The 27,316-nt window shown below is 42.7% G+C and overlaps 1 protein-coding gene across 6 annotated transcripts; it reads right to left on the bottom strand.

Annotated features, from left to right (window-relative positions):
• Window positions 1-26,756, bottom strand: NAB1 (NGFI-A binding protein 1). 6 transcript variants are annotated; one of them, XM_076342233.1, is made up of 8 exons: window positions 26,588-26,756; window positions 20,257-21,090; window positions 14,492-14,625; window positions 13,434-13,485; window positions 7,696-7,806; window positions 5,218-5,359; window positions 3,860-4,009; window positions 1-2,699 (listed from the first exon to the last, which is right to left on the bottom strand). In XM_076342233.1, the coding sequence occupies exons 2-8, from the start codon at window positions 21,073-21,075 to the stop codon at window positions 2,608-2,610; spliced, it is 1,500 nt and encodes a 499-aa protein (XP_076198348.1). In that variant the 5' UTR covers window positions 21,076-21,090; window positions 26,588-26,756; the 3' UTR covers window positions 1-2,607. The 6 variants fall into 6 exon arrangements, with proteins under 6 accessions (XP_076198348.1, XP_076198343.1, XP_076198347.1 ...); XM_076342228.1 differs by having other exon boundaries at window positions 3,836-4,009; window positions 26,588-26,755; XM_076342232.1 differs by having other exon boundaries at window positions 3,836-3,985; window positions 26,588-26,754.
• Window positions 26,757-27,316: the final 560 nt, after the last annotated feature.

Genomic DNA, 27,316 nt, shown 5'->3' with positions numbered 1-27,316 from the left:
GAGTTCTCACGGTGAATTTTATTTTGTAAGCAACAATATAAACATGTGAATAAGAACAGGCAACATTTGCAGGGCTGGCCTTTGATCCAGAGTACCCTGAATCTAGCAACCCTTCAAGAGTAGATGAGGGCGAGCCTTCACCTGCGACTCCAGGGGCTAGCCAAGTTGCAGTCCACCAAGACCTTTGTCATGGAAAGACCAATGCTTGAATATTTGCTATTACCAAATGTATGTGCAATCTCGGAATGTACCTCCCACCTCCCCCCCCAGGTTAAAAAAACATCATACAGCTGCAAACCAGTAAAAAAAATTGCTTCCAGCTTATTGAGACTGAAATGGCCTGTTGGACTATAAACTGAAATATCATTCTAGAGATAACCAACTGGTCGTGACACAAAGTACTGTATTTACAACTCAAAAATATAACTGTTATATACTTTAATTTATAGCAAATTTAATACATTAGTGTTTACAAAATAAATTCTGGACTCAACTGAAACAGCGTGCTGCTTAGCAAGTTCTTTTTCCTTCCTCTCACTTTAATCGAAGAGACCAGCAAGCTTAAGAGCTTCTTCTGTGATCCACGCACAACTTTTGATCGTGCCAGATGTTGAAAGAACAGAACACTTCCTGCATCTCTAAAGTCTTGTTGCTTGGTACCTTCTATCACTCAAGCTGTACAGTTCAAACCTCAAGCTGTCCTTTAACAAGTTCCATACATGTCTCATGAAAGCTACTCAGATACTAACCAGGGCACTGGCTAACGTTACAAACTGAAGAAATATCTTATCCGTATTACTAGCTCACACAACAGGAAAGAGGAAATATAACTACACATTCAATCTCTTATTTCTAACAGCAAAGCTGCGAACTCCATTGCTTAAAGTAAGATACTTCAGTAAGTGAAACAGTACCATACAGTTCAAGAAACATTTTTTTAAAAAACAAACATTTTAATAGTATAAAAAGTTGTTTACTGGTGTTTCTACTATAAAGCTTTGTTCCACAAATCAAAAGTGATAAAATAATTGGATACGTTTACAGTGATAAGAGACTGCAGTGTAGACATTTCAGCTCACATTTTGCTGACCGTTTCAGTACAACATAGACTGCGACTGAATCGTTAATACACATCTATGACACAGAGCAAACTGCAGACATGAAGTGCACACCTGAATATGGAAATTTACCCACTGGCATGGTAACTTACTTTCCTCAGCCCTCCCTTTCCCCTCCAGAACACATCGTAGGCAAAAACTGTATTCAGAAACTGAGGCATATAACTATTTTGACTGCAGGAAAGCAACTCGTATTGAGGGAGTTGCGCAGAGGAAAAATGGATGCACACAAACACACCATGGTAAATTCCAGAGTTATATGCCGACTATTTCTCCTTAGATAAAATGACATCCGCAAAAGTGAAAATGTACAAAAAATAAAAACTGTCAAATAAATAAAGAATACAGATGTTAATTAATCACATACATAAAGAAACATATTGGCATACTGTATGCAGTATACGGTATATTCATAGAATCATGTGGGCTGGACAGCACTTAATAAGGAGTCACATGCTGAAGACATAACTCCTTGTCTCTCTCCTCCAAAAGATCTTATGGTTTCTGGATATCAAGTGCAACCTTTTACACCGATGCATAAATCCTGCATCATATTTCATCTTTGCCACACCTAGGATGCTGCTTTTTTTTTTTTTTTTTTAAAAAAGATCCACAGAGAAGTCCAAAAAGTTATAATGGTCTGAATCACAATTTTTGCAGCCCTGTCCATGCTACTTGGTCTCTTGGGTTTCCTAACCAAATGAGGTTTTAGTAATTGCACGGTATATCAAACCATAGTTTTTCCCAAGGAAATGGGAGCCAGTCATATGGACTGTTCCATACTCTAAACCGGCATTCTCTACACTCCTAAACTGTAGGTAGGTATTATGCTGTAAGTGTGTTACACAAAGGCTGCTGAAACCATTGAAAGTGATGTAACGATAGTTAAGTGTCAAGTACGTCTGCTATAATACAGAATCAGGGTCTAGGTCTATCAAATGCTATATCCACATAACATTTTAAACCATGAAATATTTTATGCATTTTCCTTTTTTCTACAAATATTGTTGCAAACTTGCTGTTAATTGTGTCACGAGGTTCGCATTCCTAATTCTCCAAGGATTTTTAATTCAAATGTTTAACAACCATATCTACGCTAGGTACACTTAAAGTAGACATTGAAATTTCAAGTAAAATGAACTGTAGCCACATCTACTGGACTCAATACACGTCCCGACATCTAGATTTACTTTGATAAGTTATACAAATACATAATACATTCTTAAATAATGAAGACCCGCAATATTAATTTGTGAATCTTCCCACGTTATAAAACCACTTTTACAGGAATGTTTCTCCACCTGTATTACTGTTTTAGTTTGCAGTGTCTCTTGCTTTCCTGTTTCCACAGATTACTGTACCAGTTCTTAGGCTTTGGCTATTGAAATCTCTTATTTGAATGAGGCAACACTGGTTATTAAGGCTGGTTTTTTTTTTCTCTTGTGAAGTTTCATTCTTTACTACAACACCATTTTCCAGAGCAGAATGACTATCTTGTGTCTTCAGGTTCCGTTTTTATGACCTTCCTTTCTATGTTGTTAAAAGCCGAATGAGGAAAATCCTTTAAAATACCAAGGCCTTCTGCATTAAGAAAAGAAAGAAAAAAAAAGATGTTAAAACCGCTGCTTGGAAACAAATGTATTCTATTCTTAATTCAAGAAAAAGGTCCATGAACCATATGGATACTAACAGTTGAAGCAATAAATTCTGCCTCCTCCTGCCGGGCTTTGGGCTTTAACCTAGCCGGGTTAGAACCACCTCAGATACATTGCAATGACAGAGTAATCACCACAGATTTACTCCAATTCTCTCCGGGAGCAGGGCTTAGCAGAGATGCACTCTGCACTTGCATTTTGAAAGGGAACTGGTAAAAATCCCCAACTAGAGATTTCACTAAGTGAATTACCACTGCGATTGGGACACACTGCAAAAAAGGTAAGCTAAGATTGCAATATACCGAAGTGGAAGATGCAAGATTCTGCTCAGTCTTCAAAACAACTACTTTCGCATCTTGTCTTTCAAATAACCTCTCTCATTGCATCTTCCAAACTCAGGTGGGATTTTATTATTATTCCTAAACTTGCGAGAGTCTCAAGAATTCCTGGCTTAAACTCAGTGTGCCGAGTATTAAACTGAAACCACCCATATAGATTTCACAAAGGATTTTTGCTGACTTCTATCAAACTTAGAATGAGTTTCTCCCGATGCCAGAGGTAAATGACAAGTTTGCCAGTGAGCAGAAGTCAGCAAATAGGAAACCCAGTTCAAAAGACTAACTGCATGATTTGGTTCACAGTACAGAAACAGTGCTAGGTCCTTATAAACCAGAATAAGAAGTCTTTTAATAAAACGTCTGATTACTTTATACAGAATGAAATCACGTTACAATCAAACTGCATTACAATGACAGCAACGTAAGTATTTAACAGCAGTAGTTTGGGTCAATACCGCTCTCTGAAGACAGACACATGCCAGAACTTGCCTAATGGAACCTAGTTATTGCATCCTCTAAGCTTTTCCCAAATAATATTCAATCTGATTGTGGATTAGCAAGTAACACTCCCCTTGAAGTTTTGTCCAAAGCCTTGATTAAAAGGTTACACACAAAGCATGCCAGGCTGAGCTACTAGCTTCTTCACTCAGAGACACGATGTATTAGTAAACTCATCACAGGCTTTGTAAGAAATGGTGGGTAATTTACAAGGGACAGGACTAACCCGAGGACTGGGACTTTGCCTCACCACTGGGGTAAAGCCGGATCAAATCACTGCACAGAGGTTTTCCAACATGCTGCTCTCCATCAAGTGAAATGTGCTGCAACTGTCTACTTGGCAGATTTGACATTCGGAGATTCAGCGGTCTTTCACCTGGAAGTTGTTCACAGTGAAACACTGATGCATTAAAAGCAAAGCAGTATTAAAAAACAGGTGGAGACTTAAAGACATACTAATTCTATCAGCAAAAGTGCATCCTAAATTCCAGCTGCTCAGGGAATTCTTCAGGGAAGATTTCTAGCAAAACAAGGCTTATGTAAATATGCTGCTTTGCAGACTATTCCACAGGCATTGCTAGAAAGGGACACTCAGCCATACAAAAAAAAAAAAAAAAAAAAACAACCAACTCTTATTCTGCTCAAAAAACCCTTTGAGATCCTGAAAATTCCTGCTCCCACTATACAATCCCTTTGAGATCCTAAAAATTCCCACTCCCACTGCACAATGGATAAATGGTATAAAGAAGCTTGCACTATCAAGAAGAGCTGGATCCACACACCTAATTCGTCCTGTATACTTGTGTACCGCATTGCTTGACCAATACACACAAATGAAAACCTATGTTTTAACGCTTACTTATACTGATTCCCCTAGTTTCTCCCTCTACTGCTTCTCTTCCCGCCCTTAAACAAACTAGCTCTTAAAAAACAGATACAAGAACTTCTGGTTGCATTTCTTGTGTTTATAACATTTTGTCTCATTTCACAACAGTAAAAAAAGAAATCCAAACAGAAAGCACTCGAACAAAACAAACACTCCTAAAATTAATTCAAGCTAAGGAATAGCCAGTTGGTAAATCAAAGAGATAACCACAAAACTGTAAGCTTTCTGAAGAATAACAAGCTACTAAGAACATCATTAGAATCTGCTTAGTTCCAAGTAATTTACATAGCCAGCTCCTCAGGTTTTGTTCCTAGACTGCACAAACAGGTAAACAAAAAGGAGTACCAACTACATTATCTGCTTTATTTTCAATTTCCACAAAGCAAGAACACCAATGAAATGCAACATTCTGCTCTATTTTCAAAACTTAGGTTGAAGCTAGAGCCAAGTTCTGCCCTCAATAACAGTAGTGCACCCTACCTTCTTCCCTCCCCATGTTATCCATATGGAAAGCAGTTTGCCTAGATACATTAGAGTAACAGAGCAGAATCTGCCTGTACATCTGATTGCATTATTTAGACTGTAAGCACTTCAGGGCAGAGATCTTGTCTTGTCCATTCAGTGCTCAGTGTTCTATACTAGATAAAGAACACCACTGACAAAGGTTGCATAACATCCAATGTATTTGCTGGCAGCAACGCCATGCCTGGAAGCTACCATACCTTGTCCATCAGCATTATCTAATGACATGCCATTGGGGCTGTGCTCTTCTGAGTTTTGTCTGTAACACCCTGTGGAAAGACGTCTCTCTAATGCAGCCTGGTTGCAAAGAAACTCCATCTGTTTTGCCATCACCTTTTCTGACTGCAAATAAAGCAAAAAAATTTTCTCTATATATACATACATATAAGCGAGTCAAAACACAGGGAAAAAACAATATCAGATGATAAGACTAACAGCCTAGATAAAGGTTTTTGTTGACTCATATGTACAGATGTGTGCTTTACAGTTTCTTCAAAACTATCAAGCAAACAAAATACTTTTGCACCCATAAAGATTTTCAAACTGTACATCTGAGTCACTCAAGAATACTTATAATGCGAGCTGCTGTAGTTCATCCACACAGAAACGCAATGTTAAATTCCGTTCTTCGAAAACACACAAAAATCACTTTCTGCACTTCAGGACTGCAGGTTACGTGAAGAGAATCTCAAGAAAAGCAAAAAATCATGTCTTAATTATCCAGTTAGCTCTGTTCAAATATATGTCTTCACAAAGTATTCCAAGAGCAATGGCAACATCTGCTAAAAACTTATGCCAAGATTTCACCAGACATCTTGGAATCTTTATTTTAGGAAACAGCACTACACAAGCTTAAAAATCTGCCATTCTGAAAGTGTAGGATGACAGTATGTTTGTGGGGGATAAAGGTGTGAAATGTCTGTCTAGAAGAAGAACAAGACCTATACACCTCTAGAGAGTGAAACTAAACAATGCAGTGCAACGTGGGAGGAAATGGCGTCTGAATGTTTGTCATTGACTTTAATGCCAAGAGAATTCTAACTTTCAATATAATCTTGTTCTTGAGAATGTAAATAAGCATCTTACAAAAATAAAAAGAAAATCACAAGTCAAGAAAGTTGATTTAGAAGAGCCACAATGAACATAAGAACAGAAAGCGTACAAATTTAACATCTACGATTGATAGGAAAAAATTCATTTCTCTTTCAGGTAATGCCATAATTGTTTCAACTAGTACAGAGGCCTATTAATCATTGAGCACTTAAGTTTTCTTGGGAGACGATGAAAGCCCTGACTTCCCACGAAAGTCTGCTTACTTAGCACAGTTCAACAATTTACAAATACAATGACAGCATAACAAACCAGCAAAATCTGAGCTTCTCCAGCACAGTGATGACCCTGACAGCAGAGTAACGACATGACCGATATTTACTTACTCTGGCTTAGAGCTCATCAGGTTCTGCAGAAGAACACTGATAGCTCAAGCTTGGTCTTGGGAGGTAGGTAAAAAAAGAAACTATTTTCAAATAGTTTACTTTCAAGTGTGCTTTAACTCTGCTATTCTGTCACTCCTGTTACAACTTTTGAACTGTAAAATAATGTTTAAAAGGACTAAAACATTTCTCACTCATGCCGTCTTTGTTATTTAATTGGGATAAAACCAGAATTTTAAACTGCAATGATGCTTCTGATCACCACAGAAAAACCTGTAGAGTTGCAGATACATTTAAGCTTAAAATAAATCTCTGGTCCATTGTTATGTAGCAGTGACCAATGAAAACTTCAAAGCATATACAAAATGAAAATAAGCTTGCAAAAATCAAGTTCATTTAACTGCTATGTGACATCAGAACATGTAGCATAATTGCTTTTTGATGTATCACAATGAAGAGATTTGTATGACTGTACACTACTTTGCAATAGAAGAAGGTAAAAGACAGGGTAACACATCTAGTCTCAGAAAACAGGAGTGTAACTCCTAAATGTAATCTTACGTGAAAATTCGGTGATTACATTTGCCCAAATCAGCTATACAAAATAAATTTGTTGCAACTTAGCATGAAATCCCTCCTTGGCAACAACTGGCAGTAGGAGATGCATATTTTGCCTCAAGGCTGGGATACACTACAGAAAAGACAAAGAAAGAATCGGAAACCTGTCTTCATTTATAAAAAGCTTTCTGGATACTCAAAAACACTGCACTTCCACCAGGCTAGATGTTATTTAGAAAGGCAATTTATCCTCTCGGATCCAGAGGTTCACTATTTCCTAAGTATATTGGCCTTTCTTCTTACAAGACATGTCAGAACTGAAGACTCCAAAATCGCCTACTCTATTCCTCTAGACGCAGTAACTTGAACTTTCCATTTATAGCTAATAACGCAAGTAACACAGCACATACTGTACCGATAGTACTCTACTTGCTCCTAACAGGCAATCACATATTTTCAAGCCTACTACACTATATATTACCTCCTTCAAACTAACAAGGGTAAAGCTGTAGCACCGTGTTAGAACAGTTTCAGAAGGTAAACCCAAATTAAGAGTGATGCAATCACAGCTAAGCTAGGTAGCCTTTGAAAATTGACGGTAATTACTTTAGTCATCAAAACAATACTTCAAAATCAACGTACAAAGAGATGGCCTGTATTATTCACAGTGTAGTGTAGTTGGTTTACCTGGGAATTAAGAGCTGTTGAGTCTTCACTCTTTCCTTTAGCCAAAGCAAGTGGCATTTTGTCTTGCTGATAGAGCGTCTGGACTGTGTCCTGGAAATCAGGATAACCATCCTATTGAGCATAAGAAGAAACCAAACACCAAGAGGGACATATTATTGATTTTTCTTCATCCTCTCTGTATACTCAAAAGAAAAGGAAAAAAACAAAACCAAAAACACACATTCCTGAACTTCTGTGAAAATTCTGGACCGCAATTTACATGTTCGTGCTATCCACTTCATTTAAGTTTGTGCATAAAACACACACGTCCCCTCTACAACAACTGCTATATATCTAAAATGGCATACACAGACAATCCTATCTCATTTCTCACAGTTTCAGGTGAATCCAGACTACTGTTGTCGCTGACATTAAACTAGTTTATATTCAGCCTTGCCAGGCAGATCTAGGCCTATGGTTTCTGTCACTCGTTACATACAGCAGCTTTGGAGATTCTTAAGGAATCAAGTTTATATGCAGTCAAGAATAAGGCACAGCAGCTGAATATATTAACCTTGAGAAACTGAGCAAAGCCTCCTGAAATTCAATGTATTTCACACAGAACCTACACTAGTATCAAAATGAAATATCACCATTTTAAAAAGTAGGGTAGCAAAGATTTTATATTATATGGGAAATCATGATTCAGTAATTCTTTCAGTCTCAAATGCTTATGACATGCAAATCTCTTTTGCAGCTTGCATATGTACCAATAAAGCAGATACAGTTCCTGTGAAAGCCTGCCAGACTCCATTCAAATAAATTAATCATCGAAGCAAAGGTTCAAGATGAGAAATTTATCCTGCTTGGCATTATAAAAGGAAAGCTCATGTAAAATAGAGGAACATCCAGAAATGTTTACAAAAGCACAGTATAGGTGACTGTTAAAACGTGAGAGGAAGCTAGAGATCTTAAGACAGACCCAAACCTGGAAACAGTGACATCTGTCACTAAGGATTCATAGACCCAAGTATCAAAAGTACGCCAAATTAGGTATATTTTCCTTGTGGGTTCTAGAGGCACATGCATGTAAACAATAATATTTTTGACAATAGCTGGACAAAGGGGTTACAGCCGAAGAACAAGAAAAGTGATCTTTCAGAGAAACCACAGGGGAAGGACTACAAGGTCCATGCTGTTGGCAGGCTGCCCACTGACCTGCAGAGCGGTGGTCAGACCCACGTCAGGTGGCCAGACCCCCAGTGCAATGCAATGCCAATAAAGCTATTCTTTATGCTCAGGGAAAAAAAAATACCTGTCTGAACACTGCATATTGCTTTTATCCACCCAACATACTCCCTCAGGGAAAAAATAAACATGATAGGTATGCAAAATTTCACAACCAGGTAAATTGCCACAAAACCTTATCCTCTAGAAACAAAGGCTTTGCAGCACATTTCCATGAGCACTGACCATTTTCATAGTTAGACCTGAATTTGTTTGGGAGAGGAGAACGACTATGTGTAGGAAGATGAGAAACTGAATACACAAAAACCTATCACTCAGGATCCTATTTTTGCAACAAAACAGGTAACACGGCTCTTTATAACGTATCTGTCATCACTTGCCAATACAAAACCAAAGGCTGCTTCCTGAAAGCATGGCCAGCTGCCCATTGCCGTTGACTGTCACCCGTCAGTCACGCGGATAACTCTTGGATGACGATGCAGTTCTGGATCACCTTCCCAGAGCCCTTCCCCACCGCTGGCTGTTCTCCTTGCGGCCCCGTCAGTAAGGGCTGACGAGGAGCAGGCTGGACCAGGTGACGACCTGCTCTGCACCACATTTGCCTGGCGGTTCCTTTTCCCTCTGTGGTCAGGAGGGCCTGCTGCAAGCAGTGCAGCATTTTTGTTTTGCCATGCTGCTGCTCAGTTGTTTTTCAAGCAGCTTCATGCAGCAGATGTTCTCAGTCCCACATGTGCTTTTTTGCTCCCTCTAATGACATTTTTCCTATGCAAACAGTAGCTTCTCCTGCTTTTGCCGTTTTTGTGAAAAACACAAATCCCACACTTCGACTGGTTTTCTTTTCAACCCTCTCAGCAATGGTGGGGTGGGCCTTTTCTCTCCTCTCCCTCCACCCATACCAGCACCAAAGGAAGACACTTCCTCACAGCCTCCGCTGAGGTCTTCCTGCCTGTGTCCCCTGACTCCCACTGAGCTTTGTGAAATTAGCTTTTGCAAGCTCTCCCCAACCCTCTCATTCAGCTGAATGGAGACACTGACACACAGAACAATTCCTTTATACCACAGACAGCAAGAATATTTTTAAAACTCTCTTTCTTTGCTCTCTTGGCTGTTTGCACTGACTCTGAAGGGGAACCTCATCAACCCCAACGCAAAGCAGCAGCAGCGATGAGTAGCCTCTCCCTCCGTGACTTCTGCATGATATACCTGTGACTTGTTTTGCTTCCTAAGCTGGTGCCACAACAGCTCATCACTTTGAGCAGTGCTGGTACTGAGTCACGGAAGATGACAAAAATAAGGGGTGCCCCCGCCCTGCAACACCTATGCAGGAGAGATCCTTGCTCTGCAGGAGGATGCGCCGTTTCCATCCCTATTCACCCATCCAGCTCTTTGTCCAGAGCAGATTTAGGAACTACAACCCCTTTTTTATAGTCTACTTCCAAATCCCAATTCACTCCATTCCGTTTTTCACTCCCTCCACACCTTTAGTCTGTCATTTGCCTGGAATTTTTTCCCTTCTCGTCTCTACACTTCACTCCCACAGCTCGCCCACCCACTCGACGAATAAGAGGGGGAGAGCTCGAAGGGGAAGAGAAAGGCTTTTACAGGTAATTTGATGTAATTCATGGCATATTGTTTCTTTGTAATGCTTGTGCGAGTTTCATATTCATGAAGAGGATAAATTTACAATGGTGGCTGTAACCCGGCAATGTTGCAGCTTGCACACACAGCTCTGCTAGCTCTGCTCAAGGATGACCTTCAGAGTCTCTCTGGGGGTTGTTTTAAGTGTGGTTGTATTTCAGAAAATTAACTCAACTTTTTTTTTTTTTTTAAGTAATCTTTTACACTATGCAAACAGGGTGTGAAGTCTTTCCAAATTCAAGCACTAGTATTTTAGACCACGCTTTGCGGAGACATTAATGACTAACGGGTAAAGGAATGGTGAATAATGAAAATACAGAGTTCAGCCTTAAAACAGAAAGGCAAAATGACCTTTACCAAAAAAAAAAAAAAAAAAAGAGAAAAAAAGGCAGAGCTAGTTACGACGATAACAAAAAAATCACCCATGTTCAGATCCTCTGCATGGTATTAGCATGATAGTGAGCTAATAGAGCCACAGTGAAGCATTACAACTTTAAAAACAGGCTAAGCAATTATTATCCAGAACAGAAGGAAGAATCTGCAGCATTTGCTACCATTTTCATTTTTACCTCCACCTTTCTAAAAACAAACCACCACCCCCAAGTCCCCATACTACTAAAAAAAGACCTTTTTTTTTTTTGCAAAATGCAAGCCCCAAGAACCCAAAACACCACATGTAAAAGTGATCTACTGTGTAATACTGCATCTTTTTTTAATTTCTTTGAAGAAAAGTCCATGATTTACAGTGTACCTCAGAATTATAATGCACTGAAGTAATGGTTTACTCCTTAGAAGACTCCCAAACTTGTAAGAAAAAAGACATTTTTGCTGATAACAACACTGGTCATTTCATATTTAATAATGCTATGCTATCAATGGAAAGATTGTTTCATTTAGTTTAATTTTCAATTTCTTATTTTGGAAAAAGTCCTATTTCTGAAATAGTCATTTGTACAGTTAGGACATGAAATTTTCACAAGCATTTTAAAATGTGACTGGTTAATTTTAGATAAAAAGAAAACCAAGTAAACATCCTTTCTCAGAACTACTGAACTAAAAAGTGTCTAGAGAAAACAGGCCTTCCAGACTCTTAAGGTTTCACCATGCAGAACATCAGAGAATGCACATCCCCCTAAGGCTCTCCAAATTTCCCGCTCTCCAAAAAACCTAAAGTTTCAGCCTGTATTTTTCAGGATTTTAATTTTACTTTTTCTTTCAATGAAGATCCTGTGGAAAAAAGCACCTCCCTTGCAGTGTGTCATTTTAGATACTTGCTCATCATCTATTATTACCGAATGAAGGAAGAACTTCCTAATGCTGAAATGTAATAGTCAGTGAAATACTGTTGTTTCAAGCAGAGGAGCAGCAGCTCCCCACCAACTCTTATAAATTAGCACTAGACTGGACAAAAGAGGGGAGGCTCAAGCAACCAACCTGCAACGTGTTAGTCAAGGCAGATAATGGTGAAGGTGGATAAAATAATTTAATGCAGCTTTTCTCTGCTCTTTTTTGTGGATCAAAAAACAAGCCTAGGTCAAAGCAAATCCTAACACATGTAAATGACGTTACTGACTTACCATCAAAGCTACCAGTAAATCCTCAATGCACATGTATATTTTGTATTATATAAACCCAAACTACAACTGTACACAGACTGATGGAACTTAATAAATAAATAAGTAAAAAAGATTAACTCCTCTATACCTATTCATAACTGCCTTTTCAAAAGTAACTGCTCTCACCAGGGTTTGCCTCACAGGAAAAGCCTTTGTACAGGTAACAAAGCATCTCACTACTGAAAAAAATGAAAGTCTTACATTCAGTGCATCATTTATCACAGAATGAGTTACATATGAGAAATGCATTCCAGAATATGCTGCAACTTTCCTCTACAGTTAAAGAATATATCACATACCTGTGTCACATACAAATCTAGCTCAGGCCTAGCTTACGTTCTAATGAGTAGACAGTACAATAAAAAACCCCACAACACTAAGGATGAATTAGATACTCACGTAACAGTGAAACAGTAATTTGTTTGAAAAATAAATTAGAAAGGAAGATCTGCTATTCTTATGACGTATACAGGTATACATACTTACAATTTTTTTTTTTTTTTCATTAAAAGTGACTTTATAATAGGCCTCAAATTTATTTTCCAGCAGTGATAACTGAATAAAAAGGTAAACTACATACATGTTGCTCCTGCACTCCTAACAAGAAACTCCCAGCATCTCCCTAAGCAACATCTTGTGCAGGTGTATACATTAGCCATGTATACATGTGCTTTTTGCACAAAACTAATTACAAAAAAACTGTAAATTAATATCTACAGGCACAACCATTTGTGTTGACATGTATAGCTTTTAGTTAGCTTTTGACTTTTCAATATGATCAGTTTTGCAATTTATAGCATAGTCAGAGATGGCTAGTATTCCGCCATCAATCCTTATCCAGAACTCTGGATTCTGGACATGATCAAAAGCTGACTCAAGTGAATTAAGCAAACCCCACCTCACACTGACTTAAAAGCAGGAGGCCTTATGGGAAGACATCTCCTATAGCACTTGAGCTTATCCCACCGCAGTAAGTCAGTCAGTCCATTCCTCCCCCTCCTACTCGCTCAGAGTGCAAAACACTGAGAGTAACTTTGCCATTAGGCAAATCCTACTCTTTACCCCTGCTCCTACAGGTTTCTCCATCAAACATTTACATTTGCAGAGACAGTGGTGATGTTCTCCCCCTTTCCTTTCTCTCTCACACCCATCAACTGTCAAATATTTTTCTGACAAATTTCCTTAAAACAGATCCCTTCAAAACAAAAGTGATTTTTAGCACGCGTAGGTCAAAATACAGGAGTCACAATACTGTACCTCTATCTTGATTCTCTTTGGTGACAGCTCATCCCTTTCTCCACATTTAGATCTAGAAGAGAAGACACATACTCTATCAGTAAACAGCACGTTAACCCTGACCATCAGAAATAATAATGAAAAACAGAGTCAAGGGAAAAAAAAAAAAAAATCAGGCAAGAACAAGTGAGATGCACAGAAAAAGCCTCCAATTCACTTGAAGTGAATTATTCCACGTATAGAGGAATACAAGCGCCTTCTGTTGTTTTCAAAAGTGTCGAGAGACTCATGCACTCTTCTTCCGAACAGAAAGGAAAGCTACCTGAGCACAGAGCATTACAGAAATGCCTTTGCCATTGCTTACCCAGAACGGATGTGTATTTACATTAATCGCTATGGAAGAAAGAGGAGCAAAGGAAAACCATAAAAAGTGTAGGAAAATGTATTTTGAAAGGATATTGCATTACACATGAGGGAGTTAACATTTAAAAACAATATATAGAAAGTATCAAGACTTTCAATCCTATTTATTAATTCTAAAGTTTTAATTGCATTTAAAAGCTGCTAAGCCTTTGTTATTGTTTCATAACAGCAGTTCATTTAACAGAACAGTAGCAACTGAAATTAAGATTCAGCTTCAGTTCCTTTAAAACTAGTTTGTAAGCCACTCCCTATGACCTTATCTTTTTCATTCCGTGGAAACTAACAAGCCAAATCTGTATATGGAAAAAAAATAATAGATACATTAAGCAGGTTTGGGCACTCTGCCTATTTACATTAACCTTGAAATAGACAAATGCCTCAAATACTTGAAATGCCAGCCTCTCAGATGCCTCTCAACATGCACTATCATCACAAAATCTGGAAAACTAGAGAGCAAATAAAAAGGTAATTCAAGATAGCTAAATCTTAGCAGTCTGAAAGCTTCACGACTTAAATAGCATTTTCCTACCCTCCTCAGAAGAGCACTTTGCTAGCTAAAGAGCAAGAAGAAAGTGTCTCTAGTGCTTCAAGAGAAATGCTATCAGACTGATTAGTTCCCTGAAAGTAAAGGTCCTTCGAGTTAATTAAAACCTTACTTGGTGGTCCTGTAAGTATACTTGTATGTAACTTCTCGAGAGATTTGTCGAGCTAGTGCGAAGAGTTCATCTCTCCTGGTCAACAACGCGTTATCTTTTACACACAGCTGAGCGGCTGCTTCATTAACTGTTAGCTGGAAATTAAACACAAAAACAGGGATTCATGATTTTTCATACTTTCACCCATTGTGCTTGTAAAAGTACCTGTTCTTCTGAAATAATAAAAAAATTTCAATTGCAAGTAAAATTACCTATAATTGTATACTAAACCCTCGAGGGTTTCTTCAGTTTATTTATACCCTTACTAAGCCAGGTAAGCCTCTGGGAAGAGAAAAGATGTAAATGTAGTTGGTGCATTTAACGTCCTTTAAAGTAAAACGTTATTGTAAGACTCTCTCAATATGCGCTACTTGTGCCTCATCTCAGCATTAATTAAATCTCAGTATAAAACAGTAGCTCTGAACATTCACAGTGTTTGGCTCCCAAAGCCTGGTTTACAGGGAATACTATTTTTATAAATGCAATATGCCCAGGACTTGGGGGGGAAAAAAAAAAGAAAAAAAACCTGACAGTGTGGGTACAGATGGCTTTCCCTGGTGAATACAGCATAAATTCTGTCGAAGGTGATGGTTTAAGAAACGATTAAACTTTTTTTAGCTACGTTTCTCACCCTCATGTTTGCGAAGGCTATCTTCAGACATGAATCAAATGTAACTTGTTTCAAGGATGTTTTCCTGAGCCTGCCGGAACACATTTCTAGTGCCTCTGCTGCTGGCAATAGTTTCATAAAGAGGGGGAAAAAAAGCGCCTTAAGTTAAGGCTCAACACGGTTTCGCAATGCTCTTCAAAAGCCTATAGGAAGTGGCGATACCGTCATGAATTACACCAGCTTAACAATACTGCTGTCTGAAAAGCCTATGGTCAACAGTATGGACAAACAACAAAATTATTAATGCAACGAGAGACACTGAAACTGAGATGCTAGAGAGGAGACTCCCTGCTCCTTCCACAGTAAGCAGGGGCTGAAGAGACATTTTCACTTCTTCCTCAGCTGAAGAACAGTCAGCACGTGTAATGAGGTGTAACAGCAAGAGGCCCACATAATACTACAGGTGTTTTTTCCAAAGTGCCCACAACTCTTCACTCTATTTCTAGAAATTACGCTGCTTTGAATGGGCTTGGCTTCTCGCAAATGAGCACAGCTGCTTTGCTGCTACTGTCAACAGTATGTTCTGTATCTGTCTCAGGCTAGTGAATATTACAAAGCAGCTAGGTTTTCCACAGCACAGTCAGCATATTCATGACTGATTGAGATGTGCCATCCCCAACCCTTGATCTGGCAGTGCAAAGAACAGCCGCAGTTCAGCACACAGGGCTATGTGGCTGAGGATGGGCAGGACCACACACATGTGACCTCAGACACCAAACACACTGCTCATACAAGAAGTGCTTTTCACAGAAGCGGACAGAAGGTGAAGCTGAGGACAGACCAAGCAGGTCTGCAGTTAAATGGTGTCTCTTGGGAGAAGGCTAAGAAACTCGCTCCTTTACCCCACTGTCTACCACGCTGCAGCACACTACTTGTGAATTAAATCACAGAGGCCAACAACTCGCCCGAAACACCACACGCTCCATCCCTGAAGGATGGAAGCTGTCCTAAGACATGAACAACACACAACCATGCTGTCCTTCCCCGCAGTGCTTGATGTCATCCAAATTAGAAAAAAATATATTTTGCCTAATGCAACACTTGTTCTCCAGGGAGGGTGAAAAAACAAAAAACACCTATCAGAAGAGCTGAGATTCTCTCAGCGGCCTGCTAAGAGATGCAGTATTTCTAGTAAAACCTCACACAGAACTGCTGTTCCTAATATTTCATAAGCATTTTTTCCCATGTTTAGCATAAAAGCCTCTGAGTAGGGCATGTCCTGCGATACCTGAATGTTAATCAGAGTGCAAACATGTCTTTAACAGGTGAACTAGATGCGATGCCTGATCCTTTAGTCTCTGTACAGACAAAAAAAAAAATCTTAGGTTTAATCTGTGAAACATCTCTAGGTTACTATGTTCCTACAATACAATGTACTAAAATAACAAACTATTACCCCTTAGACAGGAACAGTTGTTCTACAATGTCTATCTTTTCAGAAAAAACACAGGGGGAAAAAAAAAAGATCCAAAAATAAAAGATTAATACAGCACTGATGAAAAGAATTACCATCCAAAGCAGGCATTAATTTCCGTAACAGTGATAGGTATTACTTTGCAGAGGATGAATAACACGGCTAATGCTTACAGACTAATTCAAGATGTTTTTTATCCCTCAATAAAGTGTTGAAAGGTTGCAAAGAGCTGAAATGACTGAAAATGCTCTGGATAGTTGTAAGCAAACGCTGTTTATCCTAATATATGAGAAAAGCCAAATGTATGTTTGTTTGTTTTTCCTGGTTTCTTCTTTCAGGTCACATCCAGACCTACTGAATTGAAGTGCATCATGGCTTCCTGCCTTTTCAGGAGGCATAATACTGCACATAGAAAGTGTTGCATGTCTAAAAATAAAGATTCTGTTTGCTGGAAGCCTTAATGATATGGAGCAACACATAACCCTCTACGGAGAGGGATGGGTATATTCCCATCTGATGGGGTTCATAGATTCCCCCACTAAAAAACACATAATTAAATACCAAGCCCTACTGTTTTGGTGAGTCAGCAAAAGAAAAGGAAGAGACCGAGCTAGACAAAATTTATTACTTGCATTTCTTATTTCTCTTTCTCACACTATTAAACAGGACTTTTTTCAGTTTTATAGGTACCTAGACAAGCACTGAAATATTAACACGCAAATTACAAATCTGACTCAAATGGGCACGGGTCACCAAGTTCAAGGACGTGCCTCGTACTCATCCCTCCTCCAGTCCAACTTTAAACATAAAGTGCTCTCCATGCTTGAAAAGCTGTGTAATACCGAGACAATGGGATGGATTAAGGACAGAACGTTTATTAGTTTTGGAACGTCTTTGAAAGATTCTGCATCAGATTTTATGCTAGATCAGTGCCTTATGCAGATAATCCTACCAACAGCACACGCTTCCAAACCAGCTCAGTGTCTACAGCTCTCACTGGCATCTAATGGCTGCTCAAGCCCCCTGAGACACTCCAGTGTTCATACTGAAACAGAGAATATTCTCACTAATTCACCACTAATAATTCCGCCAAGTGTGAGTTGCATGCAACTCCACTCTGCTTGAGGAGCCAGAGATACTCTGATCTTTACATTAAGCAGCTAACCACTACTTAAGTTTTTTAAATTCATAGTGAAGTTTATTCAGCTGTTCATTGCCAGCTGTAAGGAGAAACCTTGAACTGTGAGGCAGAATGACAGCCTAGGAATGTATTAACACGTGCAGAAACAGTCCCTGGACAAGCAGAAACTTACCTCCCTGGTTGTTTAAGGTCCTTCCTTCTGAGCAGCAAATTGTTTAAGCCATCAAAAACAAAAATCCATTGAAGTTGAGTTTACAAAAGGCAAACTCCGGTTTAGCAGATTTTAAACAAAAAAATGGTCTCATTGCTACTATTTGTGTATTTTCTGCTTTAAAATGGAAATGGAGAGAAAACTGTTCAAGACAAAATTTTGTGAAATCCGGCCTCTTTAAGCAAACAGTAAACCAATTATGAGCAAATTCTTCTTGCTTGCATGTGTGCAGTTCCCATCAAGTTCAGCGAGGCCCCACATGCGTAAGTGAGGCATAAGTCAACCACATACTCCTTTGATCTTGTGCCCTTAATCATAATAGCGATAGAAATATTTCCTAAAGCCAAACCATGCTCTCATTCCATTTTTAAACATGGTTTTACAACGATGTAGTAAAGATCTGTAGTGCAGTACTAAAAAAGAAATTAACAAGGCAGACCAGTCATCCTTTCTTCCAGTTCTTTGCTACCCTGCTCCTTCAAACTACCACCCCACTATTCACTCCTCCAGCTTCGTAGAGCCACTCCTGAGCCGACCACGCGCCTGACACAAAAGCTGCCCCCGGTGCCCACCTCCCATTACACTGCTGGATGTCAGGAAATTATCCTACCAGAAGTCTGCCCAGATTTCAGAGTATTTTCTGCAGCCGCTACCCCAGAGAAAGATTGCAAAAGTGCGCAGCTGCACACGTTGTACACCTTGACTGCTTCCGTCCTCAGGTGGGGAGAACCCCCTTTCTCTGAATCCTGACTCTGCAGCAACGTACACAGGGCATCTACACAATTAATCCTTTCAAATCCTGCCTCCATCTCATACGCAACTTGTTCTGTTACAGGAGAGGCTTCTGCAAGGTCAGGGGAGTAAGATGAGATCTGTTCTTGCACACTGGATGAATTCATAGATTATAAGTGTTCACCATAAAGCCACAAAGCACATAAGTGAAAGCTGCACAACTAAAACTGTGTGGTAGAAATGCGGCTGACTACTGACAAGTTCCCTTGGAAGCATCTCCCCAGTCTGTAGTAAAAGCCCTAGTGAAGTCACTGCTGGTGATGCACAGTTGCCTTATAAATGTAAATATATAAACAAAAATGTAAAGAAATACACCTTGTTTTCTTCTGCCCTTCTACTCAGAAGCATAAAGAGAACCTAGTCTTACGCTATGGATCACACACCTACAAAACTTCGCCTTGAAGCGAAAAAAGGCTAAAGCCAGTACAGTTTTTCTGGCACTCCTGTAACATAAACATTGCCTTTCCTTTTGGGAGCTAAGCCTTACGTGCCAAATTTTAAATCCAACTGAAATTTTGCAATCACTGTTAACTGTGAAAATGCTGATGCAGCATTCATATCAACAGCGTTCTGGCACTGCTTTGAATTAATGTTTGTTCTCCTCTTGTACTGTACTTTGGCACTAGGGAACTATCCCCCACACAGACACACCTATTGCGTTACAACATACGCAGTGTGAGCCTCAAGAATGCCAGAAGAGAAGCGAAGGAGGCCCGCATGGACTTTTAAAGACAAGAGGGAACAGATGCTACGCAGGTATTAAAGGACAAACCTTCAAATTACAGCTACCCATCAATACTGGAGACGGTCCATTCCCCTCCTCCTCACATAGTCTGCACTTCACTTGACCAGCTTAAGACCACTGTGCCCAAAAAACACCACAGGTTGTATAATTAAGCTTCATCCCAATTCAAACACAAAAAATCCCACCCCACTGGGTTTAGAGACCTGATCAGCAGAATCCTTTCTACCTCAAGGGCACTAGCTACAGAGCAGGGTCTCGAGGTGAGGGAAGACAGCAGAGGGTAGTAACCAAGCCAGGTGATCCTATTGCCAGGCACAAGCGATTTTAGTTACTAATCTTCCAAACAACCATTCTACTCTCAAAGCTGCAAGGGAATATTCAAGACAGGACTGCTTTAAAAATGTGCCGAATGCCTAGAATCCCAAGGGCCACGCTCAGCGCAATACTGGTTTGCTATTTCAGTGCCGAACTGTTTAAACCCTCTGTCTGACAGGCCGCACCAGTGACCGAGCAGCCTGATGACACCAAGTTGAAGGCATCAGTGCATGCATGCACACACCCACCCAAGAAAGGGTATTTCTACTGCACCCGAGATCTCTATCCCAGGGCAGGACTGCCTACGGCTCCTGTAAGACACACAACTCTCGTCACCCAGTGAGAAGTGCCTGTACAAAAAGTGCACCCTGTGATCAGCATCTCATAAAAGGTGTAGGAATAGGGGGAGGAAGCCCACTGTTCCTCAAGGTATTTTACCTCATGGAGGGTGAGATGCTTGCCATCCTTTCTTTTTGAGTCAAATCTGCCATATATTGCACTGTACTTCCTGATCTCCTCCTCTTTGTGAGGGTCCTCGTCACTCATCTCAAAGATGTGACCAATCATCTTTGCCAGTTTCTTATTTGTTTTCAGTAACTCCTTGACTTCATTCGAGTCACTTTTGGGCAGGGAGGGAACCATACGTTCTACGCATTCAGCAACTGACAGAGCAGCGGCAGCATCCAGGGTCTCACTGTTTTCCTTTGGTGAAGCTGGAGAGCCAAGGTCAGCTGGGGAAAGACTATGTTCACTCTCTGTGGTGTGGTGTCCTTGCCAGAGTCTTGGTTCACTGCCGCTCTGCAGTGATAAGTTCCCCACCACATCGGATTTGCTTGCGCCCACGCTTTGCACGCACGTCGTGGCAGCACATTTTGGAATCTTCAGGTGAGGCTCTCTGGTGCTGCTGTTCCTTTCGTAACTGCTGCAAGATATCCCCAGCCACGCAGGAGACCCTTCTGGCAGCTTATATATTGGAATGCTGCTGACCGGTAAGGAGGTGAGAGGCTGGTTAAAAAGACCAGGGTTTGTGACCCAGTCCCTCAAAGCCTTCTGCAGCCTTCGGACATGAAGCGGCTTGCTAGCCATGCCTACCAGAGCCATTATCTCCAAAAACTCCTCTTCACCTGCTTCACAGAGCTGCTGGACGTCATCGCCACCCTGCTGAATGAAGGCATCAAAGTAGAATAAGAGATTTGCTTTTTGTAGTATTCGATACAGCTGCAATTCCCCAAGAGTTCTAGGTAGAGCTGACGCCATCACGGATGACAGAACCTGCAAACAGTAAAAACAGAGAGAAGATGAGCACCAGAACACCAACATCCAGACACATTCCCTCCACTGGCCATTCTTCCGTAAGGCTGTCAACTCAGAGGACAGGATTTCTTTCTCTCATTATAAGAACGTGTATGGAAATGAAAAAAGGGGCGATAGCTTTATTTTTTTACTAACTTAATGGAAACATTTGTGAAAAAACAAATCAGCAGATAGTTGCAATGCACCTACAAAAAAGATGATTCAAACATGAAGCCAGCTTGTTTTCAGCATTCCCACTTCATGTTTGTTCCCAAGAATGTCATTCAATATTGCTCACTGCTTCTACTTGACTCTCTTTTACATCTTCAGATCAAAATGATCACAAAACACTCTGAAGAATTACTGAATACTTGATCCCCTGAAGAAAAAAAGCACATCAGTTTCGATTCTCCTTGATTCTCAAACCATTTCCTCCTGTAGCAGTGTGGAGGACTGTAAAAGGAAAGCAAAGAAGAAAAGTGCTTCACAGAACCCCAGAGGATTAATGAAGCTGGATCAGTAAAAAGGTGTTTCAGAACCAAGTACTTCTATAGTTTTTCCCATTTCACATAAAAAGGATCTAATGCCTCTGCTGATCTTAGTTATGGCAGCAACATCTGCAGACAAAGCAAAAATACTGATGGATTCCAACACATGTAGTTTAAAAACATTATTTTGAATTCACCTGCCCCTTCCATTTGCTAACAGGCCTGCATGTCATTGATATTTACGACATGAAATACCATTCAGCAATACAGCAATTGCGCTCTAAGGGCTCCCAACAGACAAACTGCAGCAGTATTCTACCCTTATGGCTGCAGAAACACCATTTGCACAAGTTTCAACTTCATAAAACCCGTTATCCACAGTTATCCCGTAAATAATAAACTCTTCAGGGAATTCTAAGATCTCACACACACACCTCTTCACCCTACAATGGCTTTCACAACTACAAGTGGATAATTTCCAGTATTACTGTATTAAGCTAAACCACCAATCAATATGGTCTAAAGCATGTAATTTATAGTTGGTTGGAAAAGTAACGGAACTAAAACATGGAGCTGGTCTGCTAACATTACTCTGGCTCTACTATCACATTGCACTTTAAAAAACACACAATAGTAACCTAAAAACCAGCACTTACAGAACAATTTGCACACACTGGGGAGAAACTATTTTAATAACATGCAACTCCCCCTCCCCACAAAACTCCGATGCAAGAATGTATGTATGCTTTGGGGCACTGGGAGACTGGTAATCAAAAGTAAAACTAAGGCAGAAATTATTTTTACAATATGCACTTTTGCCTTTTCTTTTTTTTTTTAAACAATACGCGCTTTTTCTTCAGTTACTCAAAATAAATGTGCAGATGTAATAAACGGAGCTCAACTTCTATTCAGAAGGCATCTGAAAGATCAGGCTTTTGCTACAAAACTTTGATTAAACTCTACTGGAGAAAAATAAAATTAGGAGGCCAACAGAAACTTTACAAAAATGTATGTGGCACCAACAGGATTCCTACAAACAATCTCTTCAGGAAGAAAAGCCCTGGCAAAAACAAAAAATACAAAAAATCCAAACCACCAGCTGCACATATCATTCTTTGTATGCTGGCAATAGTCAATTCTGTCCAAAACAGAATGGACAGCAATAGCCGTTTAGATCTGAGCAGCCACCTCAAGGAGCTGCTAGTGAGCTCAAGAGCTAATAAACTGCACACTTTGGAACGCAGGGTGAAACTGGAAACACTTAAGAGCTACGTATTTTAGAAATACAGTTTAGCTTTCTAAAATAATAGTTAATTGCAGAAAACCAATTAAGTACTGTACACACTCAAAGATGTGAGCAGCAGCAAGGAAAATGAGGAAAATCACTTAAGGTAATCCTTTAAATGGTACATAATTCAGTATTTTAAAAATTGTCATTACTTCACAGAAGTTCTTAGAAAAATCCTCCCATTCCATACAAACTTTGACAAGACAAACAAAACTAACAGCTTATGGTTTAGTGGCATTTCAGTAAACTGTTCCTACCCTCCCATTTCAAATGATGTTGACTTTCTACCATCAATACCACAAATTAACTTATGTAACTGTTACAAGAATACCCGTTTGCTCTCAAAGTCATCCATCTTAGCACAAAATCTACATAAATCTACATAAATGGACTTTGTGCGGAGAGCTAAATTGAATCCTGGGAGGACGGTGGCAGTGAAATTACACACAGCCCAAGAGCTCCAGGCAGGGCATGGAGCTAATTTTTCCAGCCCACAGGCTGGAAGAACAGCAACAGTCCACGAGCAGCCTTTACCTAGAGGCTCCTAACCAACAAATCTCCTCATGACAGGTAAAACTGGATTAATATGTACTATGGAGGCGTCAGTAGCGAGTCCACAGTTCAGACTGCATTGAGATTTGCATTTAAAGCAAGACTGAAATCCCTTTGTTTTGTACTTTAAAGACCAATTCTGTTTTCCAAATTTAGTACACTAACTCCTGAGAGGGCCACACAAATTTTCCATTTAAGATTGCCACCGATTTCTGCAGAGAAGACATTTTCAAACACTCCTCCTCTTGACCTCTTTTCTCCCCTCATTAAACTGAGATCCTTCTGCACTCACCTCAACGACATCCCAAGCATTTCTAAACTTTTACAAGGGGAAGGCTCCCTCCCCTTTCCGAGACAGCCTCACCACACCGCCAGCTACGCTGCTTTTCCAGACATTACTGGTCCGCTCCACTGGTTCGGCTCAGCTCACAGCCTACAAAGCCAGGAAAGCAGGTAAGCTAGTTGACCTGGAGGAGTAAGATGAGGCTTAGGAGGAGGACAAGCAACAAACAAGGTTTGCTGAGAAAGCAGCACAGCACTGCTGGAATCAGAAGAGACCGTTAACCCAAAGGACACACGGCATTGCTGTTGCTGCCTGTCTCTGCTTACCTATCCAGCTATGGCAAAGCCTTAGCACACCCACTCAAGTCTCAGTGCCACACATCTTTCAGGTGACCTTTAAATTACATCTATGAGACGTAAAGTATTGCCTTCCACCACCGTTGTTCTCATTTCTTAGCGCAGCAGGGACCGTGCTTTTGGGGCAAAGGGTGAGCACGAGAAGAGGTTATGCAACAAGAAGACACGGGGCAAGCTCACAGCCAGGAGACTTGTGTATGCTCCTCACCAGGGAGAGCACCTCGGGTAAGACCCTGGGGCACCGTGTGCACTCCCCCTCTTCCACAGCCTGCCCGGTAAGTCTTAGGCTTTCTAATCTGTGATCCCAAACAAACCTGGTTCAGGATAACAGCCTCATAATGTCCGCTGGCAAACCCTAAGAAGCTAACCAGAACGATCTGCTGCCTTAGGAGCAAGCAAGCACCTTCTCAGGTATGGCCAACTGCAAGCCCTTTTACAGCAAAAGGTGGGAACGCAAAGCTGGCATGAGAAGGTCTGCAGGAATAAATGAACACAGCGATGGCAGCTGACATGCTACTTGTCCCCCTTCTTTGCTCATCGTCCATACCAGTAAGGAGTGTGGGAACACACAGGGAAGAGCAGCTGTCTTTTACATTTTTCATACATAGAACAAACAAAGAAGCTAGGAAATTCCCCATAACAGAAAAAGCTGTTTAAAATACATGCAAGGTTGCATACTGTTATAGCCACGGAAGAGCCAGGAAATCACAAGTTAGATTTTCACTCAGCCTCTGCAACCCACAGCCATGCATTCTCATTTTCCACATTACCTCATTCACATCCACAGCCTATCACCCCACACGCCATGCCCTCCTCTCCAAACGCTGGATGTCACCTTAACTCTGACCACAAACATAACTCCTAGGAAAAAGGAAAACAAAAACCACAGAGAAGCCACACAGCACTACTAAATATTTGTAAACAATCAGTGCAGGAATCACAACCTACTCCTGCAACCGGCTCCCTCTATCAAGACAACCGGCAGTGGCAGCAGCCCAGCTCAACATCTTAAACCACAGGAAAACACCCGTTTCTTCCCATTCTGCCCGGTCCGAGTTCAAAGCTGCGCATTTCCCGGAGGTGGCAGGAAGATACGCGGCTGCAGTAAGCAGGTGGTGGATGTGGGTGAAGTACTGGGAGAAGGAAAACTCGGGAGTTGTGGGAGGTAAGCACGGGGCAAGGACTTCACTAGCAGTTTTCCTGCTAGTTGCACTAGAAGTAAGAGCAATTGAGCAACCCTAACTGATTTTTAGAGATTTTTATTTCAGGTGAATTATATTTGAGCTGTCACCAATTAAATTAGGAATACGCACAAGGGGAAAGTGCGAAACATCACATTCCTGTATTTTAGGCAAAAGTGATTATTTCATAATATATCTTGATCACTTTGGGCGTTTTGAAAAGTCTCTGAAGACAAACCGGATTTGGATGTGAGAGCTGGCTGCTTTGCATATTCATTACATTTTTGCAGTGTTTCCAAAGGACTTTTAGCAGGAGAAGAAAATTACATGTAGCTGCAGAAGCGAGACTTAGCAAATTAAATAGTCTTGTCTAGCTCTGAGATGTGCCAAAATACAACCTATTAAGTGAGTTTCACATTCAAATACAGATGCGTATCTCGCCGCAACTAGTAAGAAACTTGAAACGTGCAAAAAAAAAAATCGCGTAAGGATAAAAAAAAGAGCCCAAATACTTCACGATTCCCACCCGTTCGGTGCGAGCGTCCCACCCTGGCGCCCCGGCGTGCCAGCCGGGACCCGGCCGCCACCGGCCCCGGCCAGGCCGCGGAAGGCAGCCGACGCGAAGGCAACCGACACAGCGGGCACAGAGGGCTGCGGTCCCGACACGCCGCCGACACCAAGTTCGCAGCCGCCGAGCCCGCTGACAGGGACACCCCCGAGCCGGGGCCCGGCACCCCTCGGGAGGCGGCGGCCGCCCGCAGAAAACCTCCCCGGGGGCCGCTTCTCAGTAAAGGCTACACCGAGGGGCGCGGGTGCCCGGGCGGCGGACAGGCGGGGCGGTCTACCCCCGGCCCGGCCCAGCCGACGGCGCCTGAAGCCACCGGGTCCGGACAACCCGTCACGTCCCACCAACGGCCGCGGGGCCCGAGGAGGGGATGAACCACTGCGCGGGGGGCGGCGGGGGGGGAGAGGCCGCGGAAGGGCACGGCACTACAATGCCGGAGGAGGGGGGGCGGCCGGTACCACAGCGCCGCCCCCCCCCCAGTACCCCCGCGCAGGGCCGGCAGCCCGCCGCCGGGGCACCGCCCCCGCCCGTCCCGTCTCGTCCGTCCCGCCCCGCCGCCCCCGCCCCGCGGCCCCCCCCGCGGCAGCAGACGCGGCAGGGACGTTTCTGTACTTTCCGCCCACTCCCCCGTCCCCCCCGCGCCGGATTTCTCCGGGAATCACCCACGCACGACCCGCCCGCTCCTTCCGGCCGTCCCCCGCGGGGCCGGGACCGGGCCGCCCCAGCTCCCCGGCCCCGCGCCCCCCGGCCGTCCCGCACGTACTCTGCAGTAGGCTGCCGCCGCCGGCTGCCCGGGGCTTCCCTCGATGCCGTCCCGGCGCCGCGGACTCAGCCCCGCCGAAGTTCCTGCCAGCGCCCCCCCCGCCTGCGCGCCGCCGGCCCAGGCTCCTCCTTTCCCATCGACGGGGCGGGTGGGCGAGCCGGTCCCCGCCACCGCCTCGCTGCCGCCGGGGGGCCACGCGGCCGCCCCGCCGCCCCGCGCAGCTCGCCTCGTCGCGGCCGCGCCTGCCGTGCGCGGAGGCCGAGCGGGCGGGCGGCGGGAGGGAGCGGCCTGCGGCGCCCCCGCCCCCCCGGGCCCCGGCCCCGCCGCCGGCCCCCGCCCCGCACACACACCGCCCCCTCCCGCGCGGTCACATGGGGAGATCCCGCGCGCGCTCCGCCGCCCGCCCACGCGCGGCCGCCGCGTGACGCAGCGCCTGGCGGGGGCCGCCGCCGCGCGGGGGCGGGACCGACACCCGCCGCCCGGTAGCGCGCCCCGCACCGGACCGGCTCCGCGCCGGGGTCCGGGGTCCGGCCCCCCCCCGCCGCCCCCCGCCCGAACGAAGCGGGCGGCCCCGCTGGAAAACGCGGTTTCAAACTTTCCGCTCGCACGGGCGGGAGCTGCCGCCTCCCCCGGGGCTGGTGCCGCTCCGGGGACCGCGCGGAGGTGCGCGCCGGGCGGGGGCAGGCGCGCGGCGCTCCCGCCGGTGCTCCGCGACGGCCCTCCGGGGCG

The sequence above is a fragment of the Aptenodytes patagonicus genome, chromosome 6 (assembly GCF_965638725.1).
Source record: "Aptenodytes patagonicus chromosome 6, bAptPat1.pri.cur, whole genome shotgun sequence".
Lineage (NCBI taxonomy): Eukaryota > Metazoa > Chordata > Aves > Sphenisciformes > Spheniscidae > Aptenodytes > Aptenodytes patagonicus.
Note: the sequence above shows the minus strand (reverse complement) of the source record. Positions and strands in the feature narration are given on the sequence as shown.